The following is a 23358-nucleotide window of genomic DNA, read 5'->3' on the forward strand; positions in this document are numbered from 1 at the left end:
CTCTCTCACAAGATTTGGGGAAACGTAAATGGATTTGTAGGCAAGGATCTATCTGTAAATAGATCCACACTGTACTCAGTTCATCCTGCTTTATCACACTGATGTATCAGGATAATACTTTTATTGTTATAAAAGTTGCTCTTTTGGGGTACAGAGGGTAGCAGGTATGAGCTGGCCCTCAGACCTCAGACCTCAGATTTACTTCTCAGAGTTTCCTCTTATAATTAGCATATGCAAAACGTGGGGCGGGGCCTCGGGGCTTCATGTGTGGCAGGCTCCCTCCCCCGCCCCTACCTTCAGCTCCTGGCCAGACCCAAAGGGACGGCCTCTCGGCGGAAGGGGGCCCTTCCCGGGGGCTCGTTCTCCCGGGATGTGAGAAATTTGGCGAGCAACAGCCCCCTCCTATAGGTAAGACTGCCTGTGCGGGAGGCGAATTCCTGGGCGAAACACCATCACCCCTAGGCTGCAGCGCTCCCCTTCTCCCCGGTTGCGGCCGCGCGGGCGGGCAGGAGGCGTCCCCGCGCTGCAGCGGGCGGGTTGGGACTCGCCCGGATTCCCCGCGCCCCGGGCTGCCTCGTGCTGCGCGGCCCCTGCGCTCTCCTGCCAACTCGGTACTGAAGATTCGCCCAAGCGGGTCTGGCGAGAATCTCACTTTCAGCCATCTGCAAAGCAGACTAAGACTACGACTCGGGGAAAGGGCCAGCATCCCCCATGGTTACACCCGCGTGCACAGATTTTCACCGAAAAGAAACTTCAGCGCAGAATTCTAAATCCCAATCCAAGAAGGGAGACAGGGCTCCCGGTGAGGGAAGCAGCAGCCGGGAACTTTGAAGGGCAGAGCCCTCTCCGCCCCCCCCACCCCCGCCCTCTACTGAGACTACCATAATTGAAATTAAAGGAAAACACAACCGTACCTTACAATGATATTTCTGGAAAGGAGGCCTAATTCATGAAAGAACATGCACAGCAATTAGTTGGCAAGTCAGTGTTGCTGCTGTAAATGTGCAAAAGGCTTGTGGTTGTGGCGTGGGTGCTTAACGTGTGCAAGGGGTGAAGGAAATGTTTTCTGGAAGTACTCACCAAGCCTGGAACACGTTTGTATCTCCTAAAGCAAAAAGGGGTGTTTTCAGTAAGGTACATCTTTTAAATAGACCCAAAGGTAACCAACTTCCAAATGTGTCTTCGTAGTAGCTGAAAAGGGCAAAAATACCGACTTTGCTCCGTCATTGTTGGTCAGAGATCGTCAGTGGTTTCTCAAGGTTGGGGAATGGTGAATCCAGTTCAAGGAGGAATATTCAAATGAATTGAGGTGAAGTTATTTACTGTGTACCTTTTCTGAAGTCACTCTTCCCTGAACTATGAGTGCCAAGCTGTTTTCATTCTGGATGAATTTGCTCTGTGGCTTGCCGGAGGCAGATGGGAAGGAAGCTTTATTGAGCAACTAATGTGTGCGGAGAACCAGACTGAGCCGTTCCTGAGACAACAGTGGGAGGTGGGTGTGGTTATCCACATTTTAAGAGCTGACTTGAGGGAGGTTATAAGTACACGCCACAAACAGGGGTGGGGTTAGGAGAGGAGGGTGGGGGAGGTGGAACTTGAGCTTCAGACCCCCTTGTCGCTGAACCACACCGGCCACCAAACCTGGAGAGAGAGAGGAATGAAAAAGAGAAGCCTAAAGCTGGGAAGGTCTGCGGTAAGAGGTCAAAATATTAAATACTATATTCAGTAATTAACAACTATTAGCAAATCATTTAGATTCAGAAGAATCAATTGGATAGGCTGGAGATAATGATGAATGGTAATAAGAACGAAAAGATAATTTTTGGAAAAGGATAATTTTTGTTAAAAGTTTTATTAATTCATAAATAAGGAAACTGGTAATACTGTTACCACCAGATCAAAGAAAAACGCAAAGAATGGGTATATTTCTAGATCGGTAATATTGAGAGGTAAAACCGGTTTTCCATGGGGGTGGGAGCAGAGGTCTGTCCCTTCATTGGATAGAATTCATGTGCGTGTCTGTAGTCAAGAATTATTTCATATTAGGGGCGCCTGGGTGGCTCAGTCGGTTAAGCTTAAGCGGCTGACATCAGCTCAGGTCGTGATCTCACAGTTTGTGAGTTCGAGCCCTGCATCAGGCTCTGTGCTGACAGCTCGGAGCCTGGAGCCTGCTTCAGATTCTCTGTCTCTCTCTCTGCCTCTCTCCTGCTCATGCTCTGTCTCTGTCTCTCAAAAATGAATGCAAGTTAAAAAAAGTAAACAAAATTTTTTTTTCATATTGGTATTGGTCACTACAGTTTATATAGTTGAAAAATAGCTCAAACTATGCATAGTCTTTCCTTGCAGCACAATTTTTTCCCTAGCCGGGTCCACACAGCTAGCTACCCACAGGTGTTGGGCTAGTTGCCCACAGGGCATTTCAGTGGCCAGACATGGTCAGTTGACTTGCCATGTAAGCCGTCTGCCAGTTTTAGCCCTCCAGCTACACCTGAGACTAGATTGATCTAACCGCAGACAAACAGAGAAGAAACAGCCTGGAGAGGCCTGAGTAATTCATCAGCAGATGTTTCACGCATTTGCAAAACAGAATGACACCATATAGGACAAAATGGAATCTGAAGCCTGTCTCTTTTTTTTAATTTTTTTTTAACGTTTATTTATTTTTGAGACAGAGAGACAGAGCATGAACAGGGGAGGGGCAGAGAAAGAGGGAGACACAGAATCGGAAGCAGGCTCCAGGCTCTGGGCCATCAGCCCAGAGCCCGACGAGGGGCTCAAACTCGCAGACCGTGAGATCGTGACCTGAGCTGAAGTCGGACGCTTAACCGACTGAGCCACCCAGGCGCCCCTGAAGCCTGTCTCTTAAAGATCACTTGTATCTACTGTTGCCATGGTTTTGACCAAAAGCAGAACTATTCTGGTCTGCATATTGAATCTACGGACCTAATTCACACCTTTTGAAGCTGTGTGGACTGCTTAATTTCAGCAAAGATGCCCTAGTGTTTGTTTTTGTTATGGTTTTTTTTTTCAGGGGGGGGATACATAAAGGATTATGAGTGGCTGACAGTAGATAGTACTGCTTCTTGGTTTTCTGAGGGTCTGAGTCACTTAATACAAAACTTTAGAGACACTAAATTAGACTATTTTTTTCTCTTTTTGTCTTTTTAAATTTTTATTTCATAACGTTTATTTATTCTTGACAGAAAGAGACAGAGCATGAGTGGGGCAAGGGCAGAGAGAGAGAGAGAGAGAGGGAGACAGAATCCGAAGCAGGCTCCAGGCTCCGAGCTGTCGGCACAGACGCGGGGCTCAAACTCGCCATCTGTGAGATCATGACCTGAGCCAAAGTTGGACGCTTAACTGACTGAGCCTCTCAGGTGCCCCTAGACTATTTTAGTACTAACCTTCAGGTGAGTGTTTTTGATATGTTTAACTCCCTAACTGTCTGTGTCTCACAAAGATCGGTTTCTCTTTTTTTTTTTTTTTTTCTGATGAGATTCCAAAAGAGGATGTCTGCGGAAGAGGGTGGGTTCTAGTGTCTCAAGAAGGGGGTGGGCTTTGCTGTATAAATCCATTGCTGTTGACAGCTCAGTTCTGAAGGACTCTAGACTCCCGGAGGGGTGGGTGGGCATTGCGACTAGGACTCCCAGCAGGGGACGTCAGGAAGGAGCTGCAGCTGAATCTGAAGGCAGGAAACTGGATTTAGTTCTGGAAAGAAACAAACTCAGGACACAAAAGGAACAGGTAACTCTGATTCCCTCTGTTTTATTTTGAAGCGTATTCTATGTGGCCAGACTTACAAAGTTTGTGGTCTGTCCTAGTTTTGATCTGTGGGCACTGTTTTCCATTCCAAATTTTCTAGGACAGACCCAATTTGAAAGATGCTGTTCTGTTTTCCGATTGTCCCTGGTAGAATTTGGAAAAACCTTAGTGCTTACAACACTAAGCAAAGTCCAGGGCTAGGGAGGGTCCCACACAATGAAATGCTTTAAAAAACATTTTTTAAAATCTTTATTTATTTTTGAGAGAGAGACAGAGTGCGAGTAGGGGAGGAGCAGAGAGAGGGAGACACAGAATCCCAAGCAGCCTCCAGGCTCCGAGCTGTCAGCCCAGAAACCAGTCGGGCTCCACGCGGGGCTCGGTCAGGCTCCACGCGGGGCTCGACGTGGGGCTCGAACCCACGAACCGTGAGATCATGACCTGAGCCGAAGTCGGATGCTCAACCAACTGAGCCACCCAGGCACCCCACAATGAAATGCTTTTAAAGATTGGGGAGTGGGGAGGGGAAGTACGATGTGTTTTTTTTACTTGAAATATAATTTACATACAACATAAAATATGGATTTTAAGTTCGGATGTTTATAATTACACCCATGTATCTGTATCTCATCAAGACATAGGATATTCCATCACTCCAGAAAGTTCCCTTGTGTTCTTGTGCTCTATTGCAATAAGTCCCTCCACTGTCTCCCCGTCCCCCCCCCCCCAACCCCCAGGCAACCACTGATCCAGTATCTATCACTGTAAGTTATTTTTTGCTGGCTTTAGGACTTTACATACCTTAATGGAATCACAGTTTTGTGCCTGGATTCTTTGGCAGAGCATAACTTTTTAAATATTCACCAAGGTTTTGCAATAGCTCATTTCTTATGTTGCTGATTAAATCAGCATTCGTTGCCTAAATACACAATATTGTTTATTCCACCCCCATTCACCGTTTAGGAGACATTTCGGTTGCTTCCTGTGTTTTCACTATTGTGACTATATGGAATTATTGTATAGATTTCCAAATGGTTTTCCAAAGAGTTGTTGGTGGCATTTTACTTTCCCACAAGCGATGTGTACGAATTCTGCTGCTCTAAATCTTTGCCAGCATTTGGTTTGCTAGTCTTTTTGTGCTTAAGCATTCTAGTGGTCATAAAGTCTTCTCTGTAGTTTTCCTTTCCATTTTCCTCATGGTATCTCTTGATAAGGAGATACGGTTTTTTGATGAAATGCAGTTTATCAATTCATTTCTTTTAAGCTGAGTCCTTTATGTCATTTCAGTGATACATTTCCCAACCTCTATGTCATAAAGACGTTTTCTTCTAGACAGTACTCTGTGGTTTCTAGAGCTGATTATGTCAAATTAGTTTTTGTGTATGGGGTGAAGTAGAGGTCAAGGAAGGTTTTAAATCAGATGAAGCCTAAAATACAGTAGGGCGAAACCGACCTCCGATCCTGATTTTCAACAGAGGAACAGTAATTAAGCAATTCCCTGGAATCATTTCCCCATACTCTTCCAGCATCAACTTGCCTGGATTCAAGCAGGCTGTGGCTCCTTGACTTATTTGGACGTTTCGCTCAAAGTTATATTCTCTTCTTTAGTAAGTAAGTAGTAAGTAGATCGAAAGGCGTAACTTCGGGATGTTGTTCTACTCTGTTGTCCGTGAAAAGGATACATTTCAGTTTTCAGTAATCAGACTTTGGCTTTGCTTCTGACTGGTGAGGGGCTTGGGCCAGCAGTGTTGAAAACCTGAAAGATGGGTTTTTGGAAAGTGTAACAAATACCTCCCAAACTCTGTTTTTAAAAAGGCTTTGGACCCTGGGGAGTGAAATTGTTTGCAAATGTCATCTCTCTGGACCAGCTGCCCAAGTCTTTTGGCATTTAGAGGTTGTAAGATTCATGGTTATTTTAAACGACCAGTCTGGTGCTCTGTTGTTTGAAATTGGTGTTTTGACTGCAGCAAACATTCTGGAGAATAATGTGAAAATGAGGCCAGCCCATTTTCAGATGCCAGTTGACTTGTCAGGTATCCTCTCTGAGATGACTAGAATGTTTAATAGGGAGTACTGGGCAGGAATTCGGTGGAGACTGGGGATTCTGGATAGTTTTCTCCTCAGTTGGCACCTCGGTTAATTCTGGCAATATCTTCAAAACAAGCACGAAGGAGGATTTGATAAAATGATGCCTTTCCACTGACCAAGTCCCTGACACTCCAGGCTGTCTGTTATAAGAAACCTTTGGAAAACGGGGTTTGGAAAAGATCTTTACTCGGACTAGGTCATCTTGTCCCCTGCATCAGGGAGCTCACAGCTCTGAAAGCTTTGGCTGTGGGAGGAGAATTCCATCTTCACGAAGTGGGTGGTGGAATCTGATCACCTGGAGTCCCCCTAGCTAAGAAGTCTACCCAGTCCACTCCCCAAGGAGCCAGGAAGCCCACCAGCATGGGCCGGTGTCTGTGGTTCTTGCTTTTGAATAGTTGCCTGTTCTACGCAAATGGAAATATACACTCAGAAATATTTGCGGCCACAAAGTTTTTACAGCTAGACTTACAGGTGCACACGCATAGCCTATCGTTTAGGAAACAGGACACTGGCAGGGCTTGCAGTTTGGATAAAGTCCACATTGGCCTGGACCCACTGGGGTCCCCCATGGCATAGATAAACAATACGTGACAACTTTTGTGTGCACAAATATGGAAATGGTTTCGTTCACACAGTGAGTCGATACGTTAACTAACTGAAGGAAATACAGCAAAGTGGATGGCTGTAGACTTCAGCAAGCAGAAAATGTGAGTGCTACGTCTACCTTGCGACCCGATCCAAATGGGATCCTGGCAACCGTAAAATCAAGTTTCCTTTTCGCCCTACCATAGAATGATAGTGACGAGTATCACTCTTTTGCAGCCAATATAAGAAAGTTGGGAATTTCAGGGACAATATTATAAATCAAAGAACACTTGAGATTATTGGTAAAGCTATGCACATTCGTATGGAAAAGCCAGTTGGAAAGATTTAAGGCTGTGGTTAAAGAACAGTAGGAGTGGGGAAAGGTCAACAGTGTGGTAACGATTGGAATGAAAGAGAAGACAAAAACATGAACTCTGATATCAAGAGACTGGAAACACGTAAGAAGATGCATAAAAAGACATCGTTCCGAGGCAGATGAAAACAAAACTAGTGAGAAGTCGCCCCAGCCCAACCTGATCATAGCTGAAACACAAGTAAACCTTGAAGTTTTTAGGAGATGGAGAAAAGTCTCCGAGCACCTTAAAACAAAGTTGGTTTAGATACACTAACAAAGGGATTCTCATTCTGAAGGCTACAGCATCCCACAATACCCTGAAGAAAGGGAGGTGGCCGGAAAACCATGAGATCTTCCAGAACCGGACCCCACGTAGCACCTGAGAGAAGAGACTGCAGACCTGGCTGAAGGGTCCCTGGTGGACGTTAATGAAAAATAATCACTGTTTTCTTGCCACCAAAAAGAGAAAGGAGCGTGTCACTTCCAAAATAAGTTAGATGGGTCTCTTCCCAATGCAGAAGTGTGGCCTCCAGAGCTCAGGCAAGGTCACAGGTGCTGGCTGATAACCCCAACAGTGCACGTGACCATTTACTACTGGGGCCCACGTGATGTGATGGAATTGCGGAGGTGGTGCAGTTGGTTGGAAGTAAGTGCTCTCTAGTCCACTGGGCAGGGAGAACACTGGCACCCTGCAGTGGGGGGTGGGGGGGAGCGGTAGCTGGGGGTGAAGCCGAATTGCATGCTCAGCGCTCGCCTCTTCCAGCGGCTGCTGCTAGGGAGAGCTCCCCCTCTGAAGCGCTTTCCCACGCGGCCCCGCCAACCAAGGTAAGTTCGGTGGTTGACTCAGCTACGGCTCCAAGTTGCCTCCAGAAGGAGCAGCTGATGCATTGAGCCTCTCTGGTTATTTCTGGCATTTTCGCTCTAGATTTCAAGCCATGATCGTCCGATAAGCTGACTTTTGTTTTGGAGAATGTCCTTGTATTGTATTTTCTTTCAACCACCTGCCAAAATAGTGTTCTTGTGCCTTTAAAAAAAAAAAAATAGTAATGGAGCATATGAGTAATATGTGAGAATTATGACTGCAGGAGCAACTTTTAGAAGGATTATCTTAAGCACAGAAAGGGGAAAGGTCAACATCTTGCTTTCAGAGGCATCAAGTCCGAAAATCAATACAATTCACGACCTTGAGTTGGAGTCAGTGAAGTGAAGGAAAGTTTAGAGTGTTCTCTAGGGGCAAGATAATATTACAGGGTCAAAATTAATTATCAGTGGAAAAGTAGCAAAAGGACAGTCTTTTCCATGATGGTGCTTTGCTGTGGAGGCTGAGTGCTTTGGAGACAGAACAGGTGTTCTATGATGTTAACAGGTATGCTTCTGAGGGACATGTGTAAACATTTCGTCCTATATTTTCTTCTATAACTTCTTTTTTTTAAGTTTTTTTTATGTTTATTTATTTTTGAGAGAGAATGAGCGTGTGTGAGCAGGACAGGGGCAGGGAGAGGGGGAGACAGAGTATCTGAAGTGGGCCCTGCGCTGACAGCAGAGAGCTTGATGCGGGGCTTGAACTCATGAACCGTAAGATCGTGACCTGAGCCGAAGTCAGACGCTTAACCGACTGAGCCACCCAGGCGTCCCCTCCTGTGCAACTTCTAGCCCTATGACTGTGTCCCACAGAAAGATATAATATAAGGTGTGATCATTTTTCTATGTTTATATGTTGATAACCCAAACGAAGCCCAGAAAAAAATAGGCTCACTCCGTGGTGCACTTGGATTTTTAATATATTTTTCTGCAACATAAAAAAAAATAATTCTGTTTACAACTCACTGAATGTTCTTGACACCCACAATCTGAAAAACACTCTCCCAAAACAAACAAGGAATTGGAATCTTGAGGGTACGACCAGGCCTCTCCACGCAAGGGGTAAGATTACTGAACTTGGAATTGGAAAAAACAAGTACAGGCAAGTACAGGAAAAAAAGTCCAGGCTCTAATGTTCATTAAAGGTGAAAACCTGCACAAACATGACTGCCTCTGGCCCTCAATTTTCTCGTCTATACAATGAGGACAATACCGTCTCCTCTATCTCCTACAAAGTCTTCGAGGAAAAAATCAGATAATTTTCCAAATATAAAAAAGTATAGACTGTGTAATCTGATTATCACTATCATCGTCTTGGTGACAGAAAAGAGTAGCATCTCTTCAATAAGATAAAAATAAAAGGTAGTGATCAATACCGCCAGACTTTATGAGACCATTAGCCAGAGGTTTCTCCAGGAGGAGAGAATGATTTGGGCAGTACCTGGATTGTTGGGTTGGAAACCCGGGGGCCACATTGACAGTGACTCTGGGGACAGCTGGCGAGGAAATGAGAGGAAAACGTCCAGGAGGTGAAAATGGTGCCACAGAAGTAGGAGATGCCTACCCCTCCAAGTAGAGGGAAGATGCAGACGTGGCACCAACAGACCCGATCCTGAACTCAATCTTAACCTTTCTTAGCGGAGTGGCCATGAGCCATGAGGAGGCTCCATTCCCATGTCTGAGAAGTTGGCGACATTTTAGAGACATGTAAAAAATATGGAATTACAATTGATCCTCAAACAACATCGGGATGAGGGATGCCAATGCCCTGTGCAGTTGAAAATGCACGTAGTAAGCTTTTGACGTAATAAACGTCCTAAACTTAACTACTACTAGCCTACTGTTGACTGGAAGCCTCACTGATAACAAAACAGTCGGTTAACACCTATTTTGTATGTTATATGTATTATATACTCTATTCTTACAATCAAGTAAGCTAGAGAACAAAATCATAAGGAAGAGAAAATAGATTTACGGTACTGTACTGTACTTATCAAAAAAAAAAATCCACCTGTAAGTGGACCCATGCAGTTCAAACGTGTTGTTCAAGGGTCAACTGTATAACCCATAATATGAAATATAATAAATTAGGGGCACCAGGGGGGGGGGGGGGGTTCAGTCGGTTAAGTGTCCGACTTTGACTCAGGTTCAGGATCTCGCAGTTCATGGGTTCCAGCCCCACATCAGGCTCTGTGCTGACAGCTCGGAGCCTGGAACCTGCTTCCGATTCTGTGTCTCCCTCTCCCTCTGCTCCTCCTTGCTTGCACTCTCTCTCTCTCTCTCAAAAAATAAACACTTTTAAAAAGTTAAAAAAATATATAATAAATCTGTATTACATATTATATAATTATATGTATATTTATTTCACATAATCATAGCTAATATGATTATTTATATAATAAATATCTGCATATGATTATTGTGTTATATGAAAATCTAATAACTATAGATAAATACATATAATGTATATAATTAGGATCGTTCTAAGGATTAGAGACAATCATTAAATGTCTAATACAATGCTTGTGTCTCATACAATAACGGATACGATGCTTGGTGTGAAGCAGGAGGCAAGCGAACAATAGCTGATAGATTGTTGTCCTCTTACCCGTGTGAGTTGCGGGCTTTTACATAAGGAAGAAAAAATAAATCAGTGCCTTCAGAAGGTGGGTGAAAGGTCATGCTGGGCTGGAGAATTTCAGATACCCACCTGTGTGCTGTGATAACTGAAGGAGCCAGAACCTTGCTGTTGATTCAGTGCTAGATACAGGCACTCCAGGGTCCCTGCTAGAAACAGATTTGGGCTGAATGGGACAGAACGGGTCACGTGATGTGTGCACATGAAAGGGTTGGTGGGTCGAGGCAGACAGAGCGTGAGAGGCATATTCAAAACACCACGGTCGCCTCAGGATTTTTCCACCTGTCCTGGACTCTTCAGGCCCTAGAGAGCCAGAAAAGAATTTCAGGGTCTTATGTGTCTACATGTAGTTTTGCAAAAGCTCCCTGGACGGTTTCCATCCACTTCGCCCTCCACCCTGTTAAGATCCAAGGCTGTGGCGTGGAGCCGGTGTCCCTGGGGGGTTGAGTAACGGGCGAGTGGTCCTTGGGCCTCCTGTGTCAGAATCTCTGTGTGTATAAACACAGACTCCTGGGCCTCCATACCTACTGACCCACGAAGCTCCCGGGCCATCTGATATGCCAGTCAAGTTCACACAGTCCTTGTTAACAGACCAGGGTAGGAAAGGATTATGGAAAGAAGCTAGTGCTAGACAAAGAGAACTTGGGGTAGGGGAAGGTGAAAGAACAGCCATTCGCCTCTGAGAAGTCTCCCAACGGGCAGTCACAATGGCTGTGGCCCTGAAGAATAGACACTAGGCAAGACATGGCCTTGGTAAGGGTCTGGGAGCTCCTGTTGCCATTAAACCAGGAAACTGGAACTCCTCTGCCCAGTCCTTCTTGGTTAATGGATACCTGCTATTGTTTGGTTAGATGCCTTCTATTTCCTCTGGCCAGAAACCTAGCTTTGGAGCATGTGTTTGCTGTTCTGTGGGGCAGAGGCTTGAAAAGGGTGAGGAAAGGAAGCCCAGCTTCCTAGGATGCAGGGATGAGCTCCCCAGATATTTCCCATTATCTTCAGCTAAGGTCAGACACCTTCCCTCCTTTTCTCCTCATTAAGCCAGAATCACTGTGGATCCTCGAAGCTGAAAAAGAGCAAAGGGAAGAGAAATTCCTTGTGTTTGAGCAGCAACCCTATGCCTAACATGGCACCAAATCCCTTGCAGATATCAAGGCACCTGATGCTCATGGAAAGCCCGCACACGTAGTTAGCATCATGACGCCATTTTACAGATGCACAACTAAACTGCAAGGTGCTTGTAGAATTAAGGACCTCCCTCACCTTTACCTGATGCAGCTAGCAGTACATTCTGGAAATGTGGACAAATCTTTACTAGATCTCAGTGGCGAGGTTTGACCTTCATCCCCTTCCTTCTGCAAGTCATACCATGTGTTGGACACTCTTCTAGGCACTAGGCTTAGAGCACTGAACCAACCAAACAAAACACCCCGCCCTCCTGCTTACACTCTAGCGGGACATACAGTGTCTTTTTCTGTGTGACCTTCCTCACCAAGTCCAGTTGGGTAGCATAATAGAACAGTTAAGAGAGGAAGGGGCAGATAATCCAGAGGGCTCTTAACAGCCCAGGGAGCCCTGAGAGCAGTGCTAGTTCTCTGAGATGCATGGAGAAGATGAAGGGGACGACTTGAAGTCAGTGGACAATCCATGGTCAACATAGATGGAGAGAATATTCTAGACGTGGAGTCCACAGATATTACCCCATTAAGACCACCCTTTGAAAGACGGGCAAGCCTCAAGAATTGCCGACCTCTGATAGACTTTTAGACTTTTCCACGAGAACGTTACTTACAAAAAAAAGAAGGCCCCAGCAGGTCTCTGGAGCTTCTAGCAACCACTCAGGAAGAGATCAATCCCAAGCATTGAGGGCCGAGGGCAGTCAAACCCAGTATGCTCTTGGCAAAATTTTCACATTGTCAGCCTCACTTGCAATTATGATCCCATCCAAATTCTGATTTCCATTGTCTCTGCGCTGCTTCATTGGGGGTTTTGTTGACATAAACAGACAGTGTTCCCCTCATTTAACTCCAGATAGGAACCATGCAGCGGTCTGAGGTCACCTTATGAAAAAATGGGGTGGGTGGCAGACCCATGGTGTGACCCAATAGCCCCTCCCCACATCCCTCTTCCTCTTCCTGGATCTCTGGAATTTCACTCAATGACTTGCTCCTCTGGAGTGAGCATTACTTTCCTTCTCTTGGGTCCACTTTCAAACTACAATTGACCTGGGAAGCTCTATGTAGTAAGTCATAATCTTTAAGACAAATGTGTTCGTGAAAACACTTTCTCCCCTCACTGCAAGGGGAGGTTGTCAGTAGCTTACTAGTGAAATAGTAAGCCCAGTGAAATAGGGCCACCAGAATGAGACAGAGTAGAGCAGGAGAAGGGACCCAGAGAGAAGTCAGGGAGATCTGTATTCAAATCTTGACCGTGTGGCTTGAAGCCGGTTGTAGGACACCTTGGATCTCCCATAAGCTCACCTGGGAATTTGGGGAAATAGTGTATATTTTACAGCTATTATTAGGACTTAATTAGATAACGTGCAGAAAAGCCTCATACTCACAACAAGTTAGTTTCCTCCCTATAAATTATCTCAGAGAACTTAACCTCATCCAAGGCCACCAAAAATGTATATATTTTGTAAGTAAAGCTTGATCCAAAATAGGAAGGAATAAGAAGGAATTTTCCTACTGCAGATAATCCATTGGACATTTTGTCTGAAATTTGAACTTCAAGCAATCTCATTTGTGGGTTAGGAAGAAAGTATAAACCATTAATGAGCTGCCTGCTCCACTGAGGGGTGTAAAGCTGCAGACTGAGACAAGAAGTGGACCCAGTCGTCATGAAAAGCAGAATAACAGTCTACAAAGCAATGCCTTTCATTCCCAACATAGAATTAGCATCAATCTGGGAAACGGGGGAAACATGGAAAAATGGCCAGTTGGATCTGTACCTGGTTTCATTTTTTTTTAACTGAAGAATTATAAATTCTCAGATTGGAGACCCCTAACAAAAGTATCTTGGGTGTCCGTTATGTGTCAAGCACAATACTAATCAAGGGATAGTGTAATAGAGATAAATGTGTGAATAAAGACGTGCCATTCGACGTGTTAAAGATTTCACGGTCACGGTGCAAAATATAGTGGGCAGATTCGTAGCAACTTGATCGATTAAATGGGTATTAAGTTACATTTGACCTCCGGAAGGTACTTCACCTACCACATGTACACCAGTAATTCACCAATCAATGTTTTACTTACTCTCGAACATTGATTAACCCATTGTTTACCATTTATTAGTAACTACTCGTTATCATGTTTGTGATGGAGAACACTAGGGAAGTATGACCCTGTCCCAGCAATAGTGAGGACCAAGCCCGCTGACAAAGAAGGGTTTCACTGGCGCACCTAAGGAATATCTGAGAACACTTACTCATCACTCACCTATCCATTTCAACTGCAGATAGGTGAAATTTTGTCCTTTCACAAAATGTTTAGCAGTCGGGTTTTCTTTATATCCAAGATACCGAAAATAATTAACCATCAGCTAATTTTGGCTTTGTTTCCATTTGATCAGCAATGGGTTGTTTCAAAGCTTCACCGAGCCATTCCTGGATTTATCCCACCGTGATCCTGTGTTTATTTGGATTTTTCTCCATGATGAGACCCTCAGAACCCTTCTTAGTCCCGTATTTATCTGGACCAGATAAAAACCTGACCAGCTCAGAGGTAAATTGATACATATACATATCTTAACGTGGTTTAATTTTACAGCATTTGGACGGGACTTTGGGTTAGGGTTTCTTTCAACTTGAGACATTAACACACTGACCTCAGTGATCCTATTTTCATGGTATTTGTCATTTAATACAACTATTCAAACTACTCTTTCCTCCTCACACTTGCAATGTGTGTAATATGTGTAATAGCTATATGTGTAATAACTATCTTAACTCTTGTGGAGTCCTACCATTAGTCTCAACGCATGGTAACTTTCAGGTCTCAATGGATTCTGTTAAACAAATCCTAAAGCCAAGTCTGTGCCAGGCACAGGATCCAGTCCTAAGAAACTTTCAGGCTGCCGAGGTAGGAGCAGGATCTGGTAAAGATTTGCATCGTTTCTGTAGGACACTTACTCAGTCTTGAAAAACTATTAACCAGCAGGTGAGACATTAACAGCTTTATCTCCCAGTTTTAGCTTCCCCTGAAGACGGAATTCTCTTACGTAAAAGATTCACCTCCCTTTTTATAACAAGGGCAATGAGAAAATGCACTCACCCAATGGGAGCGCTACCGTGGGCTGGTTTTGTAAGCTCCAGCCATAGCCATGAGAAACACTGCAGGGTGTGCAACTCTGCCCAGAAGGCTAATTGATGCTAATTATTTGGTGGTGAGGTGCGAAGGACAGGAAAGCAAACTTGTTGTGGGGTGATGTAATATCAGTTAGGGGCGACTCTGTTTCCAGTTTTGTCCAGATGGAAGCCTGTCAGGACTAAGACAAAACAAAGGACAAAGACAGGTCCAAAACCAGCCAATGAACTCGCTGGGGGCTGCTTCTGTGACCACTACAGACCAGTTAATGCACCCATGCTGAGAGGTGCCGCTCAGTCCCACTAGCCTTTCAAATCACTGAACTGTTTCTCATCATTGACCTTGGGACCCATGGAGGTTGCTGTAGACAGCAGAGAGGCACAGGACAAAGGCTGGTGCGAATGAGTCTCAGCCACACCCATCCTGCCCCAAAGATCAACTCCTTTGGTCGGTCTTTCCTTTCTTTGAATGATCACTGAGGTCCCCTGCATTTCTGACGATAGCCGTGTGATGCCCACATCAAACTGAGGCCAGAATTGAGCAAGCAGAGATCAACCAGTAGCATTGGGAGAGAAGAAGGTTAAGGAGCCCAGCAAATTTGGCACCGAATTTTCTGTGCATTACTTGTTCCCACTTTGTAATTCTGCAAGGTTATTGAGTCTTTGCTGTCTTCGCGTGAACTCATCAGACTGGATTTTTATGACGTGGTGATGGATCAAATAAACGTAAAGGTTGTCCGATTCTTCTAACATTGGGGCTGCTTTGTCTCACGTTAAAACCTTTGAACAGGAAGGCGACGGTATATTTTTAAGAGCCTGAAAACCCCAGAAGTGTCTGTTGAACGATTGTTAACTAATTTAACTCAAATGTACGTACTATTTAAATTTTAAAAGAGTTCGGATTGCTCATGAAGCAAATACATTCTGGTGGGATTCGCATAAACTGATAAACTGGTTTGGTTTTAGAGAAGGGGGAGGAGCTGTCTTTTCCTTGAAAATCCGTTTTCTGTCGTGCTCTTCGCTAATACGAACACTATGCTATCCAACTGGACGCAGAATTTGATAGTGGGCGAGCCACCTACACTATAGCAATGTACTACCTAAAAAGGTTTCTATCTCTTTCACCTCCTGGCGCTTCGTGGTCACGTGATCCATCTTTCAACCTCACAGATCACAAATGAGATCCTTCCCATCTGGACATACTCTTACCTGGCACTGCTGCTCCCAGTGTTCATCGTCACCGACTACGTCCGCTACAAGCCAGTCATTATCCTGCAGGGGATCAGCTTCGTCATCACCTGGCTGCTGCTTTTGTTTGGCCAGGGAGTGAGGGCCATGCAGGTTGTAGAGTTCTTCTATGGGATGGTCACCGCCACCGAGGTGGCCTACTATGCCTACATTTACAGCGTGGTCAGCCCGGAGCACTACCAGAAAGTGAGCGGCTACTGCAGGAGCGTCACCCTGGTGGCCTACACGGTGGCCTCGGTGCTGGCCCAGCTCCTGGTATCCCTGGCCAGACTATCGTACTTTCACCTCAACGTCATATCCTTGGCCTCTGTCTGTGTGGCCCTTCTTTCCTCCCTGTTCCTACCAATGCCTGAGAAGAGCATGTTTTTTCATGTACAGCCCAGCAAAGAAGTACAAAAGCCACCAAACAACCCCGCAGTGTTAGATGAAACTTACAAGGTTCCCACACCAGGCGGCGAAGAGAAACCCACTTCAGAAATACCCACCATTTCACGGACCCTGGAGGGTCGGCGGGTGAGCAGTCCGGTGCCAAGAAATGTCGCCTTGAGTGTTTTTGTGCAGTGGTTCCAAGATTTGAAGGGATGCTACTCCTCACATCATCTTTTTTACTGGTCTCTGTGGTGGGCCTTTTCCACAGCAGGTTTTAACCAAATTCTGAACTATGTTCAAATCCTGTGGGATTACAAGGCACCATCCCAAAATTCTTTCATCTATAATGGGGCAGTAGAAGCTGTTGCAACCTTTGGAGGTAAGTAAACATTGATTTATCTTCCTTTGATGGGCTACCCCCATTGAGTTTATGTCTCCAGTTGCTAAACTCAACTCCACGGTGGTTCTGTTCAGAAAGCATATTAATCTTCTCTCTCTCTCTTTTTCTTTTCTTTTCTTTTCTTTTTTTTTTTTTTTTTTTTTTTGGAATGGAAGGTACAGGAGATAAAAAGAAAAAGAGGACCATGACACTTTTATTTAATATGGTAGAGTTACAATGGATAACTCGAGAGCTCAGGATTAGGCACCAAATGATTAAAATCTAGCCAAATTCCTAAGATTCCATTTCATCCTCAGGAAAGGTGCTAATAACTCCCCTTGTTCTTCCAGGATTGTTTTTAATATCCAAAAGAAAATACCCACCGTGTATATAAGTGAGTAGATTTTATTATTTTAGAAAATGGATGAAACTCTTACGACTTCCGGATTACCAGGGAAAGAGTTTTGTTAATAAAAGATTTGATTTAGCTCATGCTCACCTTTAGCAGTTTTAGGTTCTACACCAGATAGCTCCAAAAGTAACTTTCTTAAGAGATCTAAATGAGAAGTGGGATATATGTGAGAGTCAGGATTCTAATGTCAGAAGGAAATCTGCCTTTGAAGTTTACAATAAATATTTATATCCTGGTAAATGAGAACTTAAATTCAACTGAGACTTTAAAGATATTTTCTAGGAAGTAAGAGATTTCCACACCCTGACATTTACAAAAAATGTCAGAAAACTCATGGAGTGTCTGTTCTCTTATTGTCTCTCCTTTGGGAGGCCTCATCTTAATTCCTGCAAATCAGGACTGCACTCGAATTGGTTTATTGATATTATTTCCCCAATGTTCCAAATTCAGGGCGAAAAAATAATTTTATTTCTTTGTAGCACTGGTTCTTTCCTGGATCACATGCGGAAAGGGAATTAATCAAACATTAGTCATTTGAAAATAAATACCTTTCATTTTGTTAAAGAGAACTATAAAGACTAACCCTGATTACTGTCAATTACTCAATCTCTTTTTTTAAAGTTTATTTTTTATTTATTTGTTTTGAGAGAGAGAGCATGCTCAAGTATGAGTGGGGGTCAGGGCAGAGAGAGAGAGAGAGAGAGAGAGAGAGAGAGAGAATCCCAAATGGACTCCATGCTCAGCACAGTGCCCGAATCGCAGAACCCCAACACAAGACTCAATCCCACGAACCGTGAGACCATGAGCTGAGCCAAAATCAAAAGTCAGACACTCAACCAACTGAGCCACCCAGGTGCCCTAGTTACTCAATCTCTTAAACCCCATAAGTCAATATCAAGTTCACCCAAATGAGGCCAGATCTCAAAGACACTGAGATGGAGACTAAAGGACTAAGATTACTAATAAAGACCAAAAGGTTCTACTCAGTGCAACACATCTGTTACCCATTGAAAAAATTTACGGTAAAAAGGCAATAAAGAAAGGCAAGTGTGGACGGGCTAGGTGTACTATCTAAGCAGCTGTCTCATTCTTCTCTATCCCTGCCCTACAGTGATCCCTGTAGTCACTGACTGGTTTGTGTGCTGTGTACCCCAGTCTGCTGTGGTAAAGAAACTTTCTGGCCCCTCTGCAGGGTGCAGTTCATGGCATGTAGCAGATACGAATTGAAACTGATTGGAAGAATAGGAGGTAAAGGGAGAAGCCAGAAGAAAGCACGGTTGAGAAAAAGATAAATCCACATTTAGGTGGATCACACTATTTTTGTGAAAGCCATATATTCATCTTGTAGATTTACCTATGACCTGGATTTTTGAAGGGAGCATGTTGACATATCCTGTGTGTAAAGTCATTGTGTTGGATCTCCCTTAATGTTTCTTTTCCAGGGGCCGTGGCCGCCTTTGCCGTGGGCTTTGTGAAAGTCAACTGGGATCTCCTGGGAGAGTTGGCTCTAGCGATCTTCTCCATCATTAGTGCCGGCTCTCTGTTTCTCATGCATTACACAACCAACATCTGGGTATGCTATGCTGGCTATTTAATCTTCAAGTCCAGCTATATGCTTCTTATAACCATAGCAGCGTAAGTATTACCAGCCATGTCTCTCCACACCTAAACCCACGCCATATTCTCCCTTCGGTTGCATTTCGAGAGTTTCTTTCAGAATTTCAGAAGGATTTTAATCGATTGCAGTATTAAATGTTGATTACATATTAAATTGGACACAATTAAGCCGTGTTTTCATTTAACTGTTTGCCCTCTGAATGTTGTTAAGGTCAGTCATCAGAGAAAAAAAAACAAGGCTCTATGGGTTCATAAACCAAAAGCAATGATACACTGTCAGGTCGTGATTTTTATTGCAAGCCATTTGCCCTCACGGGGTATGGTGCAACCTGATTTTGAATGATCACACGTAGATTTCATGACCGATTTCATTGGTTTATGTAATTGTAGGCATATGCTTTTGTGTGAAGCAAAATATACTCAGAAAGTTATAAAAAGTTGTATTTTGAAAGAAGTAGATGCAACAATTATAAGAAACTGTATACCCCAGAAATCTTTTTTTTTTTTTTTAACAGTGAAAAATGTGTTGTTACGTATATAGAAGTGCAGAGAAAGCAGACTATAGGAAATAAGCTTTGGTATTAACCAAAGAGATAAGAAACATTTGAATTTCAAGTCACAGGAAAGAGGTAGAGCCAAAAGCTGTATTAAGTTTTGGTTTTTAATGTGTGAAAAATATTTGATAAGCAATTGATGTTGTTGGCAGGTTTACTTTTTTCATGGAAATATGTCAGTTTAATGAATCAAGTTTCTTTTTTTAACGTGAGGGCATTGTTAAGGGAGGATTACATTACTTCTTTTCATTTTAAGGATATTCAGAACCCAAAGCCTTTCACCTTTGTTCCAAGGGAGAGCGCTCGAGAACATACATCTGCCACTCATTCATGAGTTGTAAGATGCAGAATCTATCAAATTATCAAAAATAAATGACGGATTCACTCAGCTGCGTAGCCAGACATGATCTGATCTTCCAATGAATAAATAATTCACCTACAAAAATTTGAAACTGTGAATACAATTGACAATAAAAAGAATAACGCTCCAAACGATTCCGTAGATTGGGCGGTGCTTACATTTTCACAAAAATTTGCTGCGAAAAGGTATCAAAAATCAGATAGCGTTGAATATTCTCAGGTTATGAGTGAGACCTGAGAACATTTAGGTTTCATTTCTGGAAGCATTAAATTGGAGAGGAGGAATTTTGTCCTATTCCCTTCAACTGTATTTTAATTCGGCCTTCAAATGTATTTTTTAATTCCCTTTCTTTGCTCTGCCCCTTTGTCGAAACTGGAGGAGATTTAGACAAAAAGTGCGGGTAACAAGTCACCACGTTTATCTTCAGTTTCTGTCTTTTAAAGGTAAGAATCCCACGTGTACTTTGTTTCCAAAAAAATGTAATTCAGCGTTTAATGATAGATTTCAGATTGCGGTTAATCTGAGTGTGGAGCGCTATGCCCTGGTGTTTGGAATGAACACCTTCGTGGCCCTGGTGATCCAGACCATTATGACAGTGATCGTAGTAGATCAGAAAGGACTCAACCTGCCTATCAGCATTCAGGTAAGCTACAGGATTGCTGTTTCCTACTCGGGTGTTGCGGGGAGTGTAGAATAACCAGGTTATCGCAAAGGGTTTTTGTCAACCTCACCACTGCCAAGCCTTCGTTTCTTGAATTGCTTAGCTAAATGCTTAAGTCAGCAATTTCCTTTTCCCTGCTCCACTGAGGTACTTGAAATCAGCCCAATCTCACATTTTACGTATGGATCTGGAAAAGGCAGGGATAAGGCATGTAAGAAGTAACCTCATTATCTAAAATTCATTCTTGGGGACATTACATATGGCGTCGCACTGTCCTGCAAACATACACACATATCAGTGGGATTTAGTGGGGTTTTTTTCACTATTGGTCATGTCAGCTGGCGTTTGAACCCAAGCAACCTTGGCTCCAGAACCCCCATTCTTAGTTACTGCGTTTCTTTTTTTTTTTTTTAATTTTTTAAAAGTTTATTCATTTTTGAAAGAGAGAGACAGAGCATGAGCGGGGGAGGGGCAGAGAGAGAGAGAGAGGGAGACACAGAATCCGAAGCAGGCTCCAGGCTCTGAGCTGTCAGCACAGAGCCTGATGCGGGGCTCGAACCCACAAACCGTGAGATCATGACCTGAGCTGAAGTCGGACATTTAACAGACTGAGCTACCCAGGTACCCCTAGTTACTGCATTTCTTACACTTTCATACTTGATTCCTCTAAGATAGAAGAAAGTATTGTGCAAATCTAAATGACTCCTATTAAGATCCTGGGTCTTAGTTATCTCATAATGCAAGCAAATCAACAGCACCACTATGTATTATCAATAATAGACACAGTCATATTTTGTGTGTGTCTAATTAATTCTACTTGTTTTTCTCTAGTTTTTAGTTTATGGAAGTTATTTTGCGGTTATTGCTGGCATTTTTCTAATGAGAAGCATATACATCATTTGCTCAACCAAGTTCCAAGAGCAGCCACAGAGCTCTGCTACATGTCAGAATCCAGCTGAGCCCCACCCAGACGGACCCAGGAACGTCAACATGGAAACAAAGCTCTAACCTTACGGCAACCACTGCATCCACTGAGAAAGGACCCGCCTGGTCACAAAGCCACTGAGTGACACAAAATGACACACTTCCTAAGTCTGGATTTCAAGGAACCTTTTCAAAACCCCAACAAAATATCGGTTTTAGACCAGCTGTCTATGTGCCCAGCTGGATGCATTCAACAGGTCCCATCACCTCAGTCAAACAGTCCGTGCTGGGGACCCCAGGGAGTAGCAAGGACTGGGAAATTCTGGTTTTGATTACTCGTTAGGACATGCAAATGGCATGGAAACAAACCACGAGAAACTCCAGCCATTCTGGAGTTGATGTTCCCGACTCCAGAGCAGAAATACTAACTAGATTCACCTTGTTGCTTGGCTCACATCTTTGTTTTATCTTGCTGAAACTGGCAAGAGATGGGACATTTTTTGTCACGTGGCCATTTTCCTTCTTCTTCTATTCAGTATAGCATGCAGTTCTCTGAGAGAATTTCAAGGTTTGGTCCCATTTCTGAGGATCCCTCTTCAATCCCGATAACATGGCATTATTCACAAGCTGAAATTTGGTAATAGCACCATTTAATTTGGTCATGATTGTTTTTCGCTTTGTGTTCTGCTGAGCTTTGTTGTTAAAAATCTACCTCACGAATAGCTCCAGACGTTCCTGGATATCCACAGAATGACATTCCAGTCAATTCCTCGTGACCATAGGGGAGACAACGAGCTTTCTCCCTACCATGACCCCAGACGGGGGTTTTAATGCTGTGTCCGTGTGATCTCTGTGTAAAACAGAGAAACTTAACTAGAAATTTCTAGGACTTTTTAAGTATTTTTAAGTAAGAAAATACTAATAGGGTGGGGGAAACGCCTAATTTTTAAAGGGCAGTGCTTGTGCCAAATAAAATAATGTGGGCAAAAATATTGAAGAGTCTTTCTAGTTTTTGGATGAATTGTGCTGAGAATCATCTGTGCTTGTCCTTTGCAACTTCAATAGAAGACAGATTGAGCAGTCTGCCATGGAAATGTAGAATGCCGATTCAAGATTTGTGTTTCAGATATACTTTTCTCCAAATTCTAAAATCCAATCCCTGGACTGAAAATAAAACTCAGCCCCAAAGCTAACATTTACTTACTAGGGAAAAGTAGTGATATTCCTACTTCTATCAAAACCAAGGAGGGGCGCCTGGGTGGCTCGGTCGGTTGAGCGTCCGACTTCAGCTCAGGTCACGATTTCACGGTTCGTGAGTTCAAGCCCCGCGTCAGGCTCTGGGCTGATGGCTCAGAGCCTGGGGCCTGCTTCTGATTCTGTGTCTCCCTCTCTCTCTGCCCCTCCCCTGCTCATGCTCTGTCTCTCTCTGTCTCAAAAATAAACATTAAAAAAAAAAATTAAAAAAAAAAAAAACAAGGAAAGGATGACCACTATTATTCTTCCTATTTAATTGATTGGACTAGTGGTATAAGCCAACACAGTTAGACAAGCAAAAAAATGAGAAGTGAAAAACTGTATTAGAGGAGGCAAAATTATCATTATTCCAGAGACTACAAGCATACACCCAGAAGACTCAACTAAAAACTAAGATAGAAAGTAAATACATAGCAATCAACAGCCTTCGTGGTACAACAACCATTTAGAAGATGCGTGGGACTTACAGACCTGAGTTATGGTAGGACAAAAATAATACAACAATAATTATATTTAACCTATTTAGTAATTTAATAAATGTGTAAGGCATATATGAATATGCCTGGCAAACACTTCTGAAGATTACAAAATAACACCTAAACATATAGAAAGGCCTATCTTGTCCTTGGTTAGGAAGGAAAATTATATAAAGACATCATGCTTTCTAAATAAGTTTATAAGTTAAATCCTATACCAGAGGAAAAAACACATTTTTTTTTCAGAACTCGTAAGGGTGATGCTACATTTTACTTGGAAACCTAACAAAGAAGAACCAAGAAAATACTTTGTCAAGGGAAAATGAGATTAAATTATTTGCAGAGAATAACTTGCTACACTAAACTCTTAACTACAATAACATAGCAACATGAAGACACAGTCCACTGGAATAGAGTAGAAAGTTCTGATTTAGTCCCTAGTTTATATGGGATTTTAGACTATGATAAAGATACCATCTTATACAAAGGAAGAAAAAATGGAATATTTACT

The 23358-nt window shown here is 43.3% G+C and overlaps 1 protein-coding gene across 3 annotated transcripts; it reads left to right on the forward strand.

The window, feature by feature from the left end:
- The first annotated feature begins 323 nt into the window (after nt 1–323).
- On the forward strand, nt 324–22109 carry SLC19A3 (solute carrier family 19 member 3). Of its 3 annotated transcripts, none has more exons than XM_019445693.2 (6): nt 324–408; nt 13860–14011; nt 15763–16588; nt 18443–18635; nt 20034–20175; nt 21025–22109. In XM_019445693.2, the coding sequence occupies exons 2-6, from the start codon at nt 13862–13864 to the stop codon at nt 21199–21201; spliced, it is 1488 nt and encodes a 495-aa protein (XP_019301238.2). In that variant the 5' UTR covers nt 324–408; nt 13860–13861; the 3' UTR covers nt 21202–22109. The 3 variants fall into 3 exon arrangements, with proteins under 3 accessions (XP_019301238.2, XP_019301239.2, XP_019301241.2); XM_019445694.2 differs by lacking the exon at nt 324–408 and adding an exon at nt 10200–10314; XM_019445696.2 differs by lacking the exon at nt 324–408 and adding an exon at nt 13148–13749.
- Nucleotides 22110–23358: the final 1249 nt, after the last annotated feature.

Source organism: Panthera pardus, unplaced genomic scaffold (genome assembly GCF_024362965.1).
Source record: "Panthera pardus isolate Hobbes unplaced genomic scaffold, ASM2436296v1 HiC_scaffold_10, whole genome shotgun sequence".
NCBI classification, from domain to species: domain Eukaryota; kingdom Metazoa; phylum Chordata; class Mammalia; order Carnivora; family Felidae; genus Panthera; species Panthera pardus.